This window comes from Panthera pardus, unplaced genomic scaffold (genome assembly GCF_024362965.1).
Source record: "Panthera pardus isolate Hobbes unplaced genomic scaffold, ASM2436296v1 HiC_scaffold_6, whole genome shotgun sequence".
Classification (NCBI taxonomy): Eukaryota; Metazoa; Chordata; class Mammalia; order Carnivora; family Felidae; genus Panthera; species Panthera pardus.
Window position 1 is genome coordinate 17993329 of NW_026526991.1, and position 15504 is coordinate 18008832.

Below are 15504 nucleotides of genomic sequence, written 5' to 3' on the forward strand. Positions count from 1 at the left end.
GTGCGAGAGCACCCAGCTCCAGGGTCCCAAACGGTCTAGATTTGGCCACTTACCGCTGACAAAATCCAAAGGTAGAGATAGGAATGGTGGTGAAACAAGAACTTATTTCCCCGAGGCCCACACCAGGAAGACAGTGGGCTAGCGTCTCAAAGGGCTGAAAATACTTCCAGGTTTATATAAGGGGTGGGACAGGGGCAGGCTGATCATTGTCCTCAGGTCCGTCACACAAGGTCTTGTTGGCATCAGGGCAGTCCTTATTTCTTGAGGAGTAGTTTTGGTTCCCAGCATGGGATGCATTGCCTTGTGAGTATTTTGCTGAGTTTAGAGATAAACTGGAAAGAAACACTTAGAGAATACCGACTGTGGTCAAAATGGAGGTAGTTGAAGTCCTCTTTGAATCTCAGTGGTTTACAGCAACCAAGGTTTATTTGTCACTAATGTAACATGGACTGGGAAGGGACTATGATCTGTGCTTCATGTATCCTCATCACTCTGGGATCCACCAGGGGGCTTTCATGAGTAAATACAGAATTTATTTATGATTAATTTGTATCATAGCACTTGCTTAAAGGAAACTTTTAATATTTTTAAATTTTTCGGATCTTTTACAGATGCTCTGTCATTAGTAGGTACTACTCAGAACCTGACTTATGGTAGATATCCAGTGAAGACTTGTTGAATGAACAACAGCCCATTCTCTCTCTCTCTCTCTTTTTCTCTCTCTTTCTGGTTTTTCTAACCACTCAGGACCACAGTCCAGAAAAGTTTTAAAGCAGATAGTTTACCTCAGTTATTTCAGAGACAGAATTCTAATGACTAAAAATGTGTGTAAAGGGGTGGCTGGGTGGCTCAGTCAGTTGAGCGTTCGACCCTTGCTTTCAGCTCAGGTCATGATCCCGGGGTCCTGGGATTGAGCCCATGTTGGGCTCCACGCGGAACATGGAGCCTGCTTCAGATTCTCTCTCCCTCTGCCCCTCTCCCACGGTCTCTGTCTCTCAAATAAATTAAAAATAAATAAAAATGTGTATAAAGAGCTGCAACCTTTACTCAACGTTTCACTCATGTAGAGTTTCTGTGGAGTGCTGTGCGTCCTGGGTCTGCCAGCTCCAGTCGTGACCTCCGCAGACCAGGGGCCTCTGCTCAGTTCTGCCTTGCAAAAGGAAGAGTTTCCTGGTAGAGATGCTGGGGAGCAGGACATCAAACCAGGAAACGGTGAAGCAACTGCAACAAAGTGGTTCCTGTCCTGTCAGTCTTTCTCTAACCCTCTGAATCTGGAAGACAAACTTGTGCTTGTGAGCCTTGCCCACCAGAGTTTGTGGAAGCCTAGGAGAAATGTCCGTCTCCAATCTTTCCCAAATATGTCTCTACTTCAAAGAAACCTTATATGATTGGACAACAGCAAAAGAAGAGCCAGTTACTTCACTTTGTTTCCCTCTTCCTCCCAATGCCTCCTCTCCCTGTGAGGAACCTGGTAAACTTGCTTCCTTCTTAGCTATTGTTCTGTCAGTCAGTTGCATCTTATTATCAACAGGGTTTACTATGGGGGAGGGTTTTCCAAACTGCAGATTTTCAAGTGGGTCCTGAAACTAAGCATTAGGAGAAATACAACAGAATAACAAGTGTTAAAGCGTTTATAATAAACGTAAGTATTGTTTTGTTTACACATACAAACGTACGTACATACCATGATCCTATAAATGTATTTCTTACTGTGAATCACAATCAAAAAAAGCTTGAAAAGCCATTATAATGGAGTTTATTCTACCAAATGAGAGGGAGCAAATGAGGAGACCTGTGGTTCACACACTCTCTTGTATCTACTCAGCCTTTTATTACAGCTCTTTAATACTTAAGCTTTATTTTGTAAAATGGGGTATTTGTGGTGTTGCCCTGGGGCAGTCGCTACATGTTCCAAGCAAATGATTTAGAAAAAAATCTGTGTGTCAGGGGGCTTTAACGAACATTCATTTTAGGGGAGAATACAAGATTTTCTAGGCTTCAAAAGAGTTGACTTTTTTTTTTTTAACGTTTTATTTTTGAGACAGGGAGAGACGGAGCATGAATAGGCGAGGGTCAGAGAGAGGGAGACACAGAATCCGAAACAGGCTCCAGGCTCTGAGCTGTCAGCACAGAGCCCGACGCGGGGCTCGAACTCACGGACCGCGAGATCATGACCTGAGCCGAAGTCGGCCGCCTAACCAGCTGAGCCACCCAGGCGCCCCTGACTTTTCTTATTCTGAAAATTTATGAGCCTTTGAACATTTTTTTCCAGTTAATGTTTAAACTTTCACTTATGTACTTAAGTTTTTGAGTAGGTGATAGGAGCTTGTGCTGAATTGAATACTGTCTCCCTCACATTTGTGTGCACTTGGTATCTGTGAATGTGGGCTTATTTAGCAGATGTAATCAAGTCAAGATGAAGTCATACTGGATTAAGGTGGGCCCTAAATCTAATGACTGGTGTCCTTCTAAGAAGAGAGACACAAGATACACATACATAGGACTCGTTACTGACAGACTACAATATGAATGGGAGTTGGGCACTGCATAAAATGATTTTGGACTCATGGCAGAAAACTCAAAAGATAGAGGAACGTGGGTTGCTCAGTTGGTTAAGCATTCAACTTTTGACTTCAGCCCAGGTCATGATCTCACGGTTGTGAGTTAAAGCCAAGTTGGCCCCCAATGTGGGGCTAAAACTCATGAACCACGAGATCATAACCTGAGCTGAAGTCGGACGCTCAACTGAGCCACCCAGGTGCCCCCCAAATCAGTTTTAGCTGTGCTAAGCCGGTATTTATCTTGCCTTAAAGATCTTGTCCTGAAACTTCTTATTACATATTCTATCTCAAGAATTTTAAAGTATATCCTTTCTTAGTTTATAAGAATGTATAATTTAAAATTTTTAAACATTTTACTTATTTTTTTATAGAGACAGAGCACAAGTGGGGGAGAGGCAGAGAGAGAAGGAGACACAGAGTCCGAAGCAGGCTCCAGGCTCCGAGCTGTTAGCACAGAGCCCAAAGCAGGGCTCGAACTCACAAACTGCAAGATCATGACCTGAGCCGAAGTCGGACGCCTAACCAACTAAGCCACCCACACGCCCCATAAGAATGTATAATTAAAAATTTTTTTTTAACGTTTATTTATTTTTGAGACAGAGACAGAGCATGAACGGGGGAGGGTCAGAGAGAGAGGGAGACACAGAATCTGAAACAGGCTCCGGGCTCTGAGCTGTCCGCACAGAGCCCGACGCGGGGCTCGAACTCACAGACTGTGAGATCATGACCCGAGCTGAAGTCGGACGCTCAACCAACTGAGCCACCCAGGCGCCCCAAGAATGTATAATTTAAAAAAATTTTTTAGAAAGAGTGTAATTATCCTAATAGAAGTTAATTTATTTTCTGCACTGTTTTTAGAAAATAACCTCTGACCTTTAATATGGAATTTAATCAGTATCTGCCATTTTCAACAGATATGTCAGGAATTTGATTAATGTTTGAAATCTGATGTAGCTTTCACTTCTCAGGGACAGGAATGTGAGATACAGAGCAAGATCCCAAATAAACAAAAATTACTTGTTTTCTGAGGCATCTATTTAAATCAGTTAACCTGAGAGCTCCTTTCTAACATGAAACCCATGTTAACTAAATAACATGAATAAATGTGTAGCCCCTATGTACTTTTAAGTGAATGAATTAGGGGAGAATATTGCAGAAATTAAGGCGAAGTTTTCTGAGTGGTGAGCTCAAGAAGTAAGAAGCTAGGCTCTTGGATAGGAAATCGTTTCTGCTGCTGGCAGGCAGGGCCAGTCTCCTGGGTGTTTGCCCTGTGCATACAAAAAGCATGATCCATAAAAGAGAAAATTGAAAATTGGACTTCATTAAAGTTAGAAGCTTCTGCTCTTCAAAAGATTATTAAGGAAAAGTAAAGACAAGCTATAGACGGGGAGAAAATATTTACAGGTCAAATCTATCTGATACAAGATTTATATCCATAATACATAAAGATGACTAAACTCATAATAAAAAACCAAACACAATAAAAAATGGATAAAAGATGTGAACAGATATGTCACCAAATATAAGCATACAACAGGATCCTTAGCATCATTAGTCATGAGACACCATTACCAACTTATTAGAGTCCCTAAAAATTAAAAAGATTAACCAGACCAGGTGTTGGAAGAGGATGGAGAAGAACTGGAGCTGTCAACACGGCTGGTGAGAGTGTGAAACTGGATACCTACTTTGGAAAACAGCTTGACAATTTCTTAAAAAGTTGACTATACTCCTACCTGCTATATGCTGCAGCCATTCTACTCCTAGGAAAGTATTCAACAGAAACGGAGCATGTGTTCACAGGCCTGTATATTAGTCTTTTTGATATATTTTACTGTTCATAAAAGCCTTATTCCTATAAGCCCCAAACTGGAAACAACCAAAATGTCCACCAAAGGTGAATGGATAAACCAATTGTGGTAGAATTATACTCAGCAGTAAAACGAAGTGAACTAGTGATACATGCAGCAATGTGGATGAATCTCAAAATAATTGTGCTGCATGAAGTAAGCTAGACCAAGACAGTATGTCAGGATTCCATTTACAGAGCATTCTAGAAAATGCACATTTATCTGTTGTGACAGGAAGCAGGTCAGTGGTTGATCCAGAGGAGACTGTGGGAGGAATTAGAGGCACAGAGAAACTTTTCGTGTGATGGATATGTTAATTATTTTGATTGTGGTAATGGTCACACAGGTGTACAAATGCCAGACCTCATCAATTTGCATATTTAGAATATGTGGTTTATGTCAAATATACCTCCATAAAAGTGTTTAAAAGCTGAGTGTATCATGATTCATGTTTTATATACAACCAAAAGCCTTCAGAATATAGTCTTGCGTTATCTTTTTCTCAACAAAAATCAATTCATAGTCATAGCACAATCTAAATATGAACAGATTAAACAATGTCGACTTCAGTTTTCTTTTTTTCCAGTAGCCCCGCAGCCTAAGGAAACAGTGTGAGTGTGCCTTTGCTTCAGGTCAAAGGACGCCGGGCACAAGAACAGAGAGAGCTTTTAACTTCACTCACTAGAGGGTGACCTCATCTGAGCACGTCCTGGTCAGCATGCCAACCTCCACCCCCTCCTAAAAAGGTGGTAAACGCAAGCAACTTTCTTGGGCGTGTGAAAGGACAAACCGGGGACAATAATCCTGCCAGCTCCGAGCCCGAAATTCGACAGCCGACTATATGGCAGATCTTACTGTAGGGAGAGTCATGAGCCCGAATTAAGTTGAAAGAAAAGAAAAAGGAAGGGAAGGGAAGAAAAGAAAAGAAAAAGAAAGAGAAGAGAAGAGAAAACAGAAAAGAAAAAAAAAAAGAGAGACAAAGAATAGGCAACGGCTCCGGCCCAAAGTCCCAACTCTGCCTGGTCACGTGCCCGCGCCCCCAACTTTCTGGTCCGATGCGGCTCCCAGGCCCTGTACTTTTGGTTCCGCCCGCTGGCTGTCGGCTACTACCCCCGCGCATTTCCGGCCGTGGTGGGACAGTCTGCGGAAAGTAGAGCACTTCGCGGTAAGGTCTCCCCGGGCGCGCCGTTAGGGCCAGTAGGGAGTGCGGTGTGCAGTTTCCCTTCTGTTAGGGTTGATAGGGTCGCGGGGAAGCCACCAGGTGTCGGCTTTCCGCTTGATGTGCAAGATCTGCCTTTAAGTTCCAAAAGCCCAGCCCCGACACTAAGAGCCCCTGGGAGGCTGCTCTCGGGCGTGGAGGGGGCGTTCGGACCCTCAGCGCGCTCATTTCGTAACTGGGGACACGGGGCGCGGGGTGGGAGAGAACGCGGTGGCCTGTTTCGTCTTGAGCTGGGAGCGTTCTAACACCTTCCGCCTTTCCTCCCCGTCTAGCCCACCGACCATGCCCGCGGGCGTGTCCTGGGCCACCTACTTGAAAATGTTCGCCGCCAGCCTCCTGGCCATGTGCGCCGGGGCCGAAGTGGTGCACAGGTACTACCTGCCGGACCTGGTGAGTGCAGGAGGGGCTGTGGTCCTGGCTCCTGGACCACTCCATTCTCCTCCCAGCATCGCAGACCATCTTAAAACGAAATTAGAAGCACCTCTGCTTTGGACCTGAAGCCTTATGATGGCATTCCATTGCATTAAGAGCAATGCATGACCTGTTCTTAACAAGGCCTTACAGGGGTCTTAGCCTGTCACCTGCCTACCACTGGCCTGAATCTGCCATTTACCTCTTGTTCCCACTGTTGCAGCCACACTGGCTTCTTTGCGGTTTCTCAAACTCATAAAGCCTGTACCCATCTCAAGGCCATGCTTTTTCTCATCCCGGAATGCTTTCCTCCCAGATCTTGGGGTTGGTTTCCTACTTCAAAACGTCAGGTCTCTGCTCAAATATCTCCTCCAGCAATGAAGGTCCTTTGGACAGTTCCTAAAGGATTGCTTCTGTGCTATTATGTCTCTGTTCTTTGTTTCTGGAAAGGACTTGTCACAGTTTGCAAGTATTTTATTCCTTTGTCTATTGACTTGCTCTTTGTTTCCTCCACCAGAATGTAATCTCCATGAAGGGACTGGACCTGCGTCGTTCACCCTTGTATCTCAGTCACCTAGGAAGGAGCTTAGAATGTAGTAAATGCTCAATAAATATTTAATGATTGAAGAATGAGGGAATATAGGCATTCAAAAGAGGGAGAAACTTACATTAATTTTAATAAGCCTTCATTGAGTTAGAACTGGGAATTACAGGTGCTTTTGAAGACTTCTGGTCTGGTGGAGGTGGAGGCAAGGAAGCACAGCGAAAGAATGACAAGTGTGTGCTAGATATTATGCTACAGGTGTGAATAGAGTGGTTTGGAGCACCGCATAGGGAACGGTCATTTCTGCCTGGACTCTGGACAGGTAACACAGAGAACCAACCATTTGTGTTTCTAGTTTTAGTGAATTGACAACGACGGTTTTGGAGGTATTCTTGTTTTCAGAGGAGGAAACTGAGGTTCTGAAGAGTGAACATGATTTCCCAAGATCACATAGCTTACTGAGGATTTGAAGCCCAAGCTTTCTGTTTAGCGTTTCTCTTTTTGGATCCTGTTAATAAAGTAGTATAACACCAACGTACAACATTCAGCTTGAATTCAGGCGTGTAGATGAGAATGTGCAAATCCCTCCTTCCCATTTACTAAAACCCCCTTTCCCCAGTCTGCTCCCCACACGTCTACCATTTTTTGATTAGTGTCTACTTGCAGACTTTTACTGTTGTTGAAATAAGCACACACACAGAGTTTATATGTAAATAGGCATTCATATACACAATTCTCTGTAACTTGCTGGTTTCGGTTAAAATCTATATGAATAGACACATGTTTATATCAATAGCCTTTTTTCTTTCTGACCATAGAATAGCATTTCCTTATATGTTGTTCCATATATTATATAATCAATCCCCTAGTGACATTTTGGTGGTACCTAGTTTTTGTACAAACAATGCTGAAGTAGCTCTTTCTTAGCACCATAGACTTCTCCTTTGAGTTCTGGGGATGCATCAAGGATACTTAGTGGAGACCAAAAGGTGTAAGAACCTTCCACAGAAATGCAATTGAGTCATTAATTCATGAGGAATTGACATCAGGCAGGCATCACAGAGGAAGGAATGCCTGTTATTTGACCCTGGGGAATTGACCAAAAAATTGCCCTTTGATTCACTCTTCTCATTATAAGTGGGACTATGCAAGGTTGCTGCTCGGACCTTGAGAAGAGGCAGCATGAAACCACAATCTCTAGAAGGACCATACTGAAGCGTCTCAGGCCACTTCATCCTGATCGGGTGATGACATCAGCAGTAGGGTACCTCTCTAGGGACTTGACAACAGCTAGGGCTGGCCAGCTATGTGTAGGATGCTGGATGCTTTACTAACATTTAAAGGATTTGTGTTCTTTACCTGCGTCTGTTGGTGCTGTTCTGGCAATGACTCACTGTTGTAACAACCTCTGGCCTTTGTAGGGGTCTTTCAGTCTTTACAGCTGGAAGGTCTGGGTGGAGCCCAGAGCAGAAGACACCTTGATGGCTGCCTAGAGCGGGTGCTCAGTACTGTCTTAAGCGAGCAGCATCAAGGATGCTTTTTCGAGTTGTGCAGCTCAGCTCCTCAGAACAGGAATGGAGGCAAGGATGCAAGGCGGACACTCTGTCCTGGGATACAAAGTGTGCTTTTGCTTGAGCTTTTCTTTGCAGTTTCATTTACTTTTGCATTACTTTTACTGGTTCTGTTTTCCTTAATTTATAATCTATTTATTATCAAAACAATGGGTGGTCGAAAAAATGCAGTCTCAGGACTCATGTTAAAGTGTTCATTTTTGGTCGTCTCCAGACACAACCATATACACAGAAACTGCTGTTTAGAACCTCTGCTGACATTGTTTTTTTTAATTAAAAAAGAAATTTTTTTTTTAACGTTTATTCATTTTTTGAGAGAGACAGAGAGAGAGAGAGAGCATGAGTAGGGAAGGGGCAGAGAGAGGGAGACACAGAATCCTAAGCAGGCTGCAGGCTCTGAGCTGTCAGCACAGAGCCCGACACAGGGCTCAAACCCATGAACTGCGAGATCATGACCTGAGCGGAAGTTGGATGCTCAACCAACTGAGCCACCCAGGCACCCCAACGTTGTTAAATTTTGATGTCAGTAAACTTTTTAGTCTTTTAAAAGTTATATACTATGTATATATATAATATATAAAAATCTATATTATATATATTACATATTTTGTAAAGAAAAGTGCTATCTTTCTTTTAATAAAAGTTGAATTATCATTTTAGTTTTGTAATGTATTGGCAACTGAAATTACTCCACATGTGTGCCTGTGTGTGTAAGTGGGTGGTTGTATATACTTTGTAGAAATTTGAAACCTGCTGTTACTGTACTTCATTATTTTTTAAGGTTTTTCTTTTCATTCTTTTCTTTAATTCTTTTAATTCCAGTTAACATGCAGTGTTATATTAGTTTCAGATGTACAGTATAGTATATTATATTTTATAGGGCTTTGTGATTTCATATAATTTCCTTTTTGTCCTTTTTTTTGTTTTTTTTATTTTAGAGAGAGAAAGCATGTGTGAGTGGGGGAGAGGGGCAGTGGGAATGAGAGGGAGGGAGGGAGGGAGGGAGAGAGAGAGAAAGAGGAAGAATCCCAGGCAGGCTCCATGATCAGTGTGGAGCTGGATACTGGGCTCCATCCCACAACCCTGGGATCATTACCTGAGCCAAAATCAAGAGTCGGACACTCAGCTGACTGAGCCACCCAGGCGCCCCCATATAATTTCCTTTTGTGACCTGGGGGAAAAAAGAGCCCTTCTAAATTAATTCTTTTTCACAGTTTAATGGACAGGAAACAAACTATATTCTTTGCTTGTATTAAAGGGATTGGAATGTCAACATCTTAGGACTAGTTTAAGATAGGAAATTGTCAGACAAGTTACTCTGGCTTTTATTCCAGTTCTCATCACTGATTTTTGTGGAAAGTCATTTTCACTTCCAAATGAGAATTTTTCTGTGAAGCACGTCTCTTAAGTCCCTACGTCTCCTCTGACTCTGACCCTGACCCCAAACCCCAAACCCCATATTCTTTCCTAAACTATTTTATTTCTTTAGGATTAATTAGTTGTTAGGAGACAAAGGGTAAAATGAACCAGATCACGGTATTTGGACTTCAGGCATTGAAAAGCTATTGAGATTTTTGATGTGATTTAAATTATACCAGAATAATCTCGCAGTTTTATATAAAATAATTAGAGTAAAGATTTTCTCTATAATCTTATGAGCTTATAAGGGTCCTGAGCAATGATTTATTCATGGAGCACAGTTTTTGCCTGCTTTTTATAACCTCATAGGGTTGTAAGAAATGAGATTACGATGTGGTCCCTTTCCTCAGGACCTTACAGGGGAAGCTGATAGCTGATAGAAAGAGACATGTCTCTGAATCATTCTGGACAGTTCCACGTGGATGTGCAGTGAGCATGTTCAAAACTGAGCTCCTGGCCTTCCTCCAACAGACCTGCCCTTGAAGTCTTGCCTATCACAGTGGATGGTGACTCCATTGTTCTCGTTGTTCAGGCCCAAACCTAGCAGTCCTCTTTAACACCTGTCTCATACTGTGCATGACAGCAAATCCCATTGGCTTAACCTGAAGAATATATCCAGAATCTCACTGCTTTTCACCACCTCCTTTGCTGCCACTTAGTTCGACCCACTGTCAGTCACCTCCCACCTCAGGGACTGTGTTAGCTCCCTGGTCTGGCTTCTGCCTTCCACCCCTGCTCCCCTCCAGTCTTTCCTCAATAAAAGCCATTGTCCTCTTTTTACGCTTGGCTTGAGTCAGGTCATGTCACTCCTCTGCTCAGAACTCTCCACTGGTTTTGCATCTCTGCACCCACTTTTCCCCTCTGTCCTCGTCTCTTCCTAACTTCTAGTCGAATACTTTATGCCAGCTGTGCTGACCACCTTGATTTTCCTTGTGCGTAAAGGCACGTTCCTGCCACAGATCCTCTGCATTTGTGGTTCCTTCTGCCCGAAACACTCCTAGATATCTGCGTGGCCGCTTTCCTCACCCTCCTTCATGTCTTTGTTCAGAAGGCACCTTTTCAGACAAAATAAGCCCATGGAAAGATGCTAGCGTCTTTAGCCATCAGGGAAATGCAGATGACAACCATAGTAAGATACCACTTCATAACCACTATCATGGCTATAATTAAAAAAACCAGACTGGGGGCGCCTGGGTGGCTCAGTCGGTTGGGCGACCGACTTCGGCTCAGGTCATGATCTCGCGGTCTGTGAGTTCGAGCCCCACATTGGGCTCTGTGCCGACAGCTCAGGGCCTGGAGCCTGTTTCAGATTGTGTCTCACTCTCTCTCTGACCTTCCCCCATTCATGCTCTGTCTCTCTCTGTCTCTAAAATGAATAAACGTTAAAAAAAATTTTTTTTAATAAAAAAAAAAACAACAAAACCAGACTGCTCATGAGAAGTGTTGGTGAGCATGTAGAGTAACGGGAACCCCCTTACGGTGCTGATAGGAATGTAAAATGGTGCAGCTGCTTTGGAAAACAGTCTGGCAGTTCCTGACCCAGTTCAACATAGAGTCATAGGACTTAGCAATTCCACATCTAGGTTTATACCCAAGAGAAATGAAAACATACGTTCACACAAAAACTTGTACACACAGACAGATGTTCACAGAAGTATTATTCATAAGAGTAAAAAAGTGGGAACAACCCAAATGTCCATCATCTGGTGAATGGATAAGTAAAACGTGGTCTATCCTTTTAATGGAATATTATTCTGTCCTCAAAGGAAATGAAGTACAGATAGATTTGACAGCATGGATCAGACCTTGAAAACATGCCAAGTGAAAGAAACTACTCACAAAAGACCACATGTTATATGATTCCATTTATGTGAAATGTCCAGAATAGGCAAATCTGTGGAGACAAAAAGATTAATGGTTGCCCAGGGCAGTGGCTTAGTGTGGGGCAGGATTGTGTGGAAATGGTAGTGACAGCTGATGGGCACAGGGTTTCTTTTTGGAGTGATGAAAAGGTTCTAGAATTTATTGTATGAGGGATGCACACCTTTGTGAATATACCAAAAGCCACTGAATTGGAATCATATACTTTAAACAGGTGAATGGTATGGCATATGAATTATATCTCACTGTGTCACTAAAGCTGTCACGTCAAGCTTTTCCTGACCACTTCTCTTGAAGTCAGTTGTTTTTTTTTTTTTTCTCTTTATAATTTGCACATAATAGGCACTTACTGTTTTTGAATAAATCAGTTGATTTCTAATACCTGTTTTCTGTGCCAGGCACATGGTGGAGAGTAAGTGGTGCGGGAATGAGTTTCAAAATGTGGAAAGCTTTATTAAAATTGTGATCTGTCATTTAATGTTGATGGAAACTCTCCCTCTGTGAGTCCTGTAATACTGAGGACACAGGTTCTTATAATTAGGATTTATGATTGAGTGCACATTTATGATTGAGTGATTTATGAAAAGTGCAGGGACTTTTTGTTCTACTTTTTTACGTTCTTTGATGCCTTTCAGGTCACAATTACAGTCTAAGAAAGCACCGGCATCTGTGTTTTTTTGTTTTGTTTGATAGACAATACCTGAAATTCCACCAAAGCCTGGAGAACTCAAAACGGAGCTTCTGGGACTGAAAAAGAGACAATATGAACCTCAAGTTTCTCAGCAATAGAAACTTCAAAATACAACTCTGTCAAGAACTCCGTGAATATTTTAAGTATTAAATACATCTTTTTAAAGTCTGTTGAGTCAACTGCTTGTCTTTAAACACCTAATGCAGTGCGAACTGCAGGAGGAGGTGCTTGGGTGTTAGCTGATGCGTTGAGATTTGATTATGGATTGACCACTATTTCTCGAAAACTGCCAAAATATGTATCATCAGCTTCTTTGCATGTGGTTGAATAGATACTTAGTCTTGAATATTATGTGAGAAAGAATGTCTGCAGTGTTCCCTGCCCTTATAATTCTGGGCTATTTCTCTGAAGAAGCTTGACTATCATGGCATAATGGGAATTCTGAATTAACTATAATAAAAGTGCCATTGACACTGAAAGCTTATGGTATGAAGTTAATATTTCTCCAAAACTGGAAAGTGCTACTAAACTGAATTAAGTTGAAATATTTAAAGTCTGAAGTTCTTTTTTTTTTTTAAGTTTATTTTTCAGAGAGAGAACGTGTGCACGTGCAATCGTGCAATCGGGGTCCTCGAGGGGCGGAAGGAGAGAATCCCAAGGCTCCGTGCTGTCAGCACAGACCCCAATGCAGGACTCGATTCCACAAGAGCTCATGACCTGAGCATAAATCAAAAGTCAGATGCTTAAGTGACTCAGCCACCCAGGCGCTCCAGAGTTTGAAGTTCTTTAATTGTGTACTTGACAAAATTATGAAAGATGTCACTTGGACTGTCGCCAAGTTCTTTACCCCCAAATTTGAGAAACCATGTTACTATGTAATTATTCTTACAAAATAAATTTTAAAATAACTGAAAAGCTTAAATGAGCTTTGTAATTGGGTGAATTGTGTCCTCTTTCAAAAGATGTTGAAGTCTTAACCCCCAGTACCTGTGAAGGTGACCTTATTTGGAAACAGGTTCTTTGCAAATATAACCAAGTTAAGACGGGGTCGTCAGGGTGCGTCCTAATCCAACATGACTGGTGTCTTTACAAGAAGAGAACACACACACACTAGGAGAATGCTAGGTGACAACAGAGACCGGAGGGATGCAACTACGATCCCAGGAGCACCAAGGATGGCGGACCACCACCAGAAGCCAGGAAGAAGCAAGGAGGGATTCTAGCCAGAGTCTCAGCGCGTGGCCTGGCTGACACCTGGAGTTTAAGACCTCTGGCCTCCGGAACTGGGAGGGAATCCATTTCCATTGTTTTAAGCCACCCAGTTGGTGGTACTTTGTTATGGCAGCCCTAGGAAAGTAATACACATATTTCAAGTCTTCCTCTGAGTTTATAAAGGACAAAAGTAATTGATAGAGGAGTTGGCTCTCTACTTAGGGCTATTTTTCCAAGAAAAATTTTCAGGATTTTTTTTTCATGTTTGTTTATTTTTGAGAGATTAAGCAAGTGGGGGAGGGGCAGAGAGAATCCCAAGCAGGCTCTGCCGGGTCAGCACAGAGCCCAATGTAGGGCTTGAACTCACAAACTTGAGATCATGACCTGAGGTGAAACCAAGAGTCGGATGCTTAACTGAGCACCCCAGTAAAGTGCTAATTCTAAGGATTCTAAGTGACTTTCACCAAAGTATGTATGTATTCCTGTTTTGAAGTTAACCCGTTATGAAAAATATACATTATGGCGGCCATGGAAATGCGGGAATAGACTCCCTGAGGAAAGGCAGTAAATAAGGCCGTAAATGCAGAACACGGAGCAGCCTTCGGTTGTCTTGGCCTCTGCAGGGATTTTATCAGCTAGAGTGGCCTTGCTCAGAGCCACATGCCTCCTGCCATTCGGCACAACTCTGAGGGGCCCCTTGTGGCTCAGTTCCCTGTGGGCTGGCTGGGGCCATCTTTGGACATGCGTTGCTTCTCCCCTTCTCCCTGTGCTCCATCCCATTTCCTTTCCTTCCACAGGTGCTGATTTAAGCGCACTCCTTAACAAACATTCTGTATACTAAAAACTCCATTCTAGTGCTTCCTGGAGAACCAAATCAGGTGACCTACAAGCCAAAAATCAATAGTACTAGATTCTTCCTTAATAAAGCTGTGGGAGAAAACAACTCAAGATGGACCAGTTGCAAGTTGTTTGGTAATTAAATTAGGTCAAACAGTTATGCGAAGTGTCTTGGACATAGCTGCTCGCTTTTCCAAAAACTGAGGGAGTACAAGCCTTTCTAAGCTTCCTGCTGGAAACAATGGAAACTCAAGAATTTGCAATTGGAGGACTCTGAAGAGCAAGTTTCCGATGTTATTAATTTAATGCAATGCGATGGCTTTAATTTCTTTATAACAATCTTTATTAAAAATGGTAATCTATAGTGGCCAAAAAATTGGAAACTAGTACAACTAATAGCTAATAATAAAACATCGTATCACAAAAAGAAGCCACATCTTAACTATAGCATGTTTCCCGATGACGATGACTGATGGAGCTCCCGTTTTATTTCTTAAAAGAAACAGATTTTAAAAAAGATACACATTCAAGTAAGGTAGCCATTAAAGTGATTATTGCAAATTAACCCTGGAAAAATAGCTTGGAGGGAGGAGTAGGAAGCATACAACCAACAGAAATACAAGAAGCCCAGAAAAGCGTCCTAGATCATCAGGAAAATTCAGTCCCTAACAAAACAGTAAAGCTGTATTATAATTAATATTAAAGTTATCATAGTAAAGTTAGTTTCCACAGAATTTCCTCTCACACATAGGATCTCTGAATATACAACTCAGATTTTCTCTCCCTAGCCACAGTTAGACTACCATTTCAGATGGCTACACAACTAGTCAAAGTACAGAAACCAGTTTCTCATAAATAATACGCTTCAAAAGAAATTAAATGATCACTTGCTGAGGACCAGCACTCATCATCTAGTTATCTCTGTTGTAGGGTTATGGGTGTTTTAAGAGACAGTCTTATTTTGGAGTCACTCTAGATTTACAGGAAAACCGCAAAGATGGTAGAATCCCCACGTGCCTTCTCCCGGTTTCCATGGATGCCATCCTCTTACATCACCGTGGTGTAGGTGTCAAAGCCAAGGAACCGTGAACTATATTATACACCAGGCTTACCCTTGCTGTATCCTGACTGATATTAACCTTGATCACTAGGTTAAGGGAGCTTCTGCCAGGTTTCTCTGCTACAAAGAAATGCTTTTCCCTTTCTGTCTGCTAGAGGACAGCTATTAAGTCTAGCCATCTTTCAGAAAGGAAAGGAGTTTAAGCTCCACCTCCTGCAAGGGGGAGCATCTATCTACCTGTTTTTTTG

The 15504-nt window shown here is 42.3% G+C and overlaps 1 protein-coding gene across 1 annotated transcript; it reads left to right on the forward strand.

Moving 5' to 3' along the window:
* Positions 1 to 5383: 5383 nt before the first annotated feature.
* On the forward strand, positions 5384 to 13069 carry LOC109265433 (protein BRAWNIN). Its single transcript, XM_019446625.2, has 4 exons — positions 5384 to 5576; positions 5903 to 6020; positions 12150 to 12290; positions 12727 to 13069. The coding sequence occupies exons 2-3, from the start codon at positions 5913 to 5915 to the stop codon at positions 12243 to 12245; spliced, it is 204 nt and encodes a 67-aa protein (XP_019302170.1). The 5' UTR covers positions 5384 to 5576; positions 5903 to 5912; the 3' UTR covers positions 12246 to 12290; positions 12727 to 13069.
* The last annotated feature ends 2435 nt before the right edge of the window (positions 13070 to 15504 follow it).

Bases quoted from the DNA above. Each gene is read 5' to 3' on its own strand.
- LOC109265433 (XM_019446625.2), top strand. From the start codon at position 5,913: ATGCCCGCGGGCGTGTCCTGGGCCACCTACTTGAAAATGTTCGCCGCC. The intron at 6,021-12,149 runs GTGAGTGCAGGA...TTTGTTTGATAG, and splicing joins GGTACTACCTGCCGGACCTG to ACAATACCTGAAATTCCACC.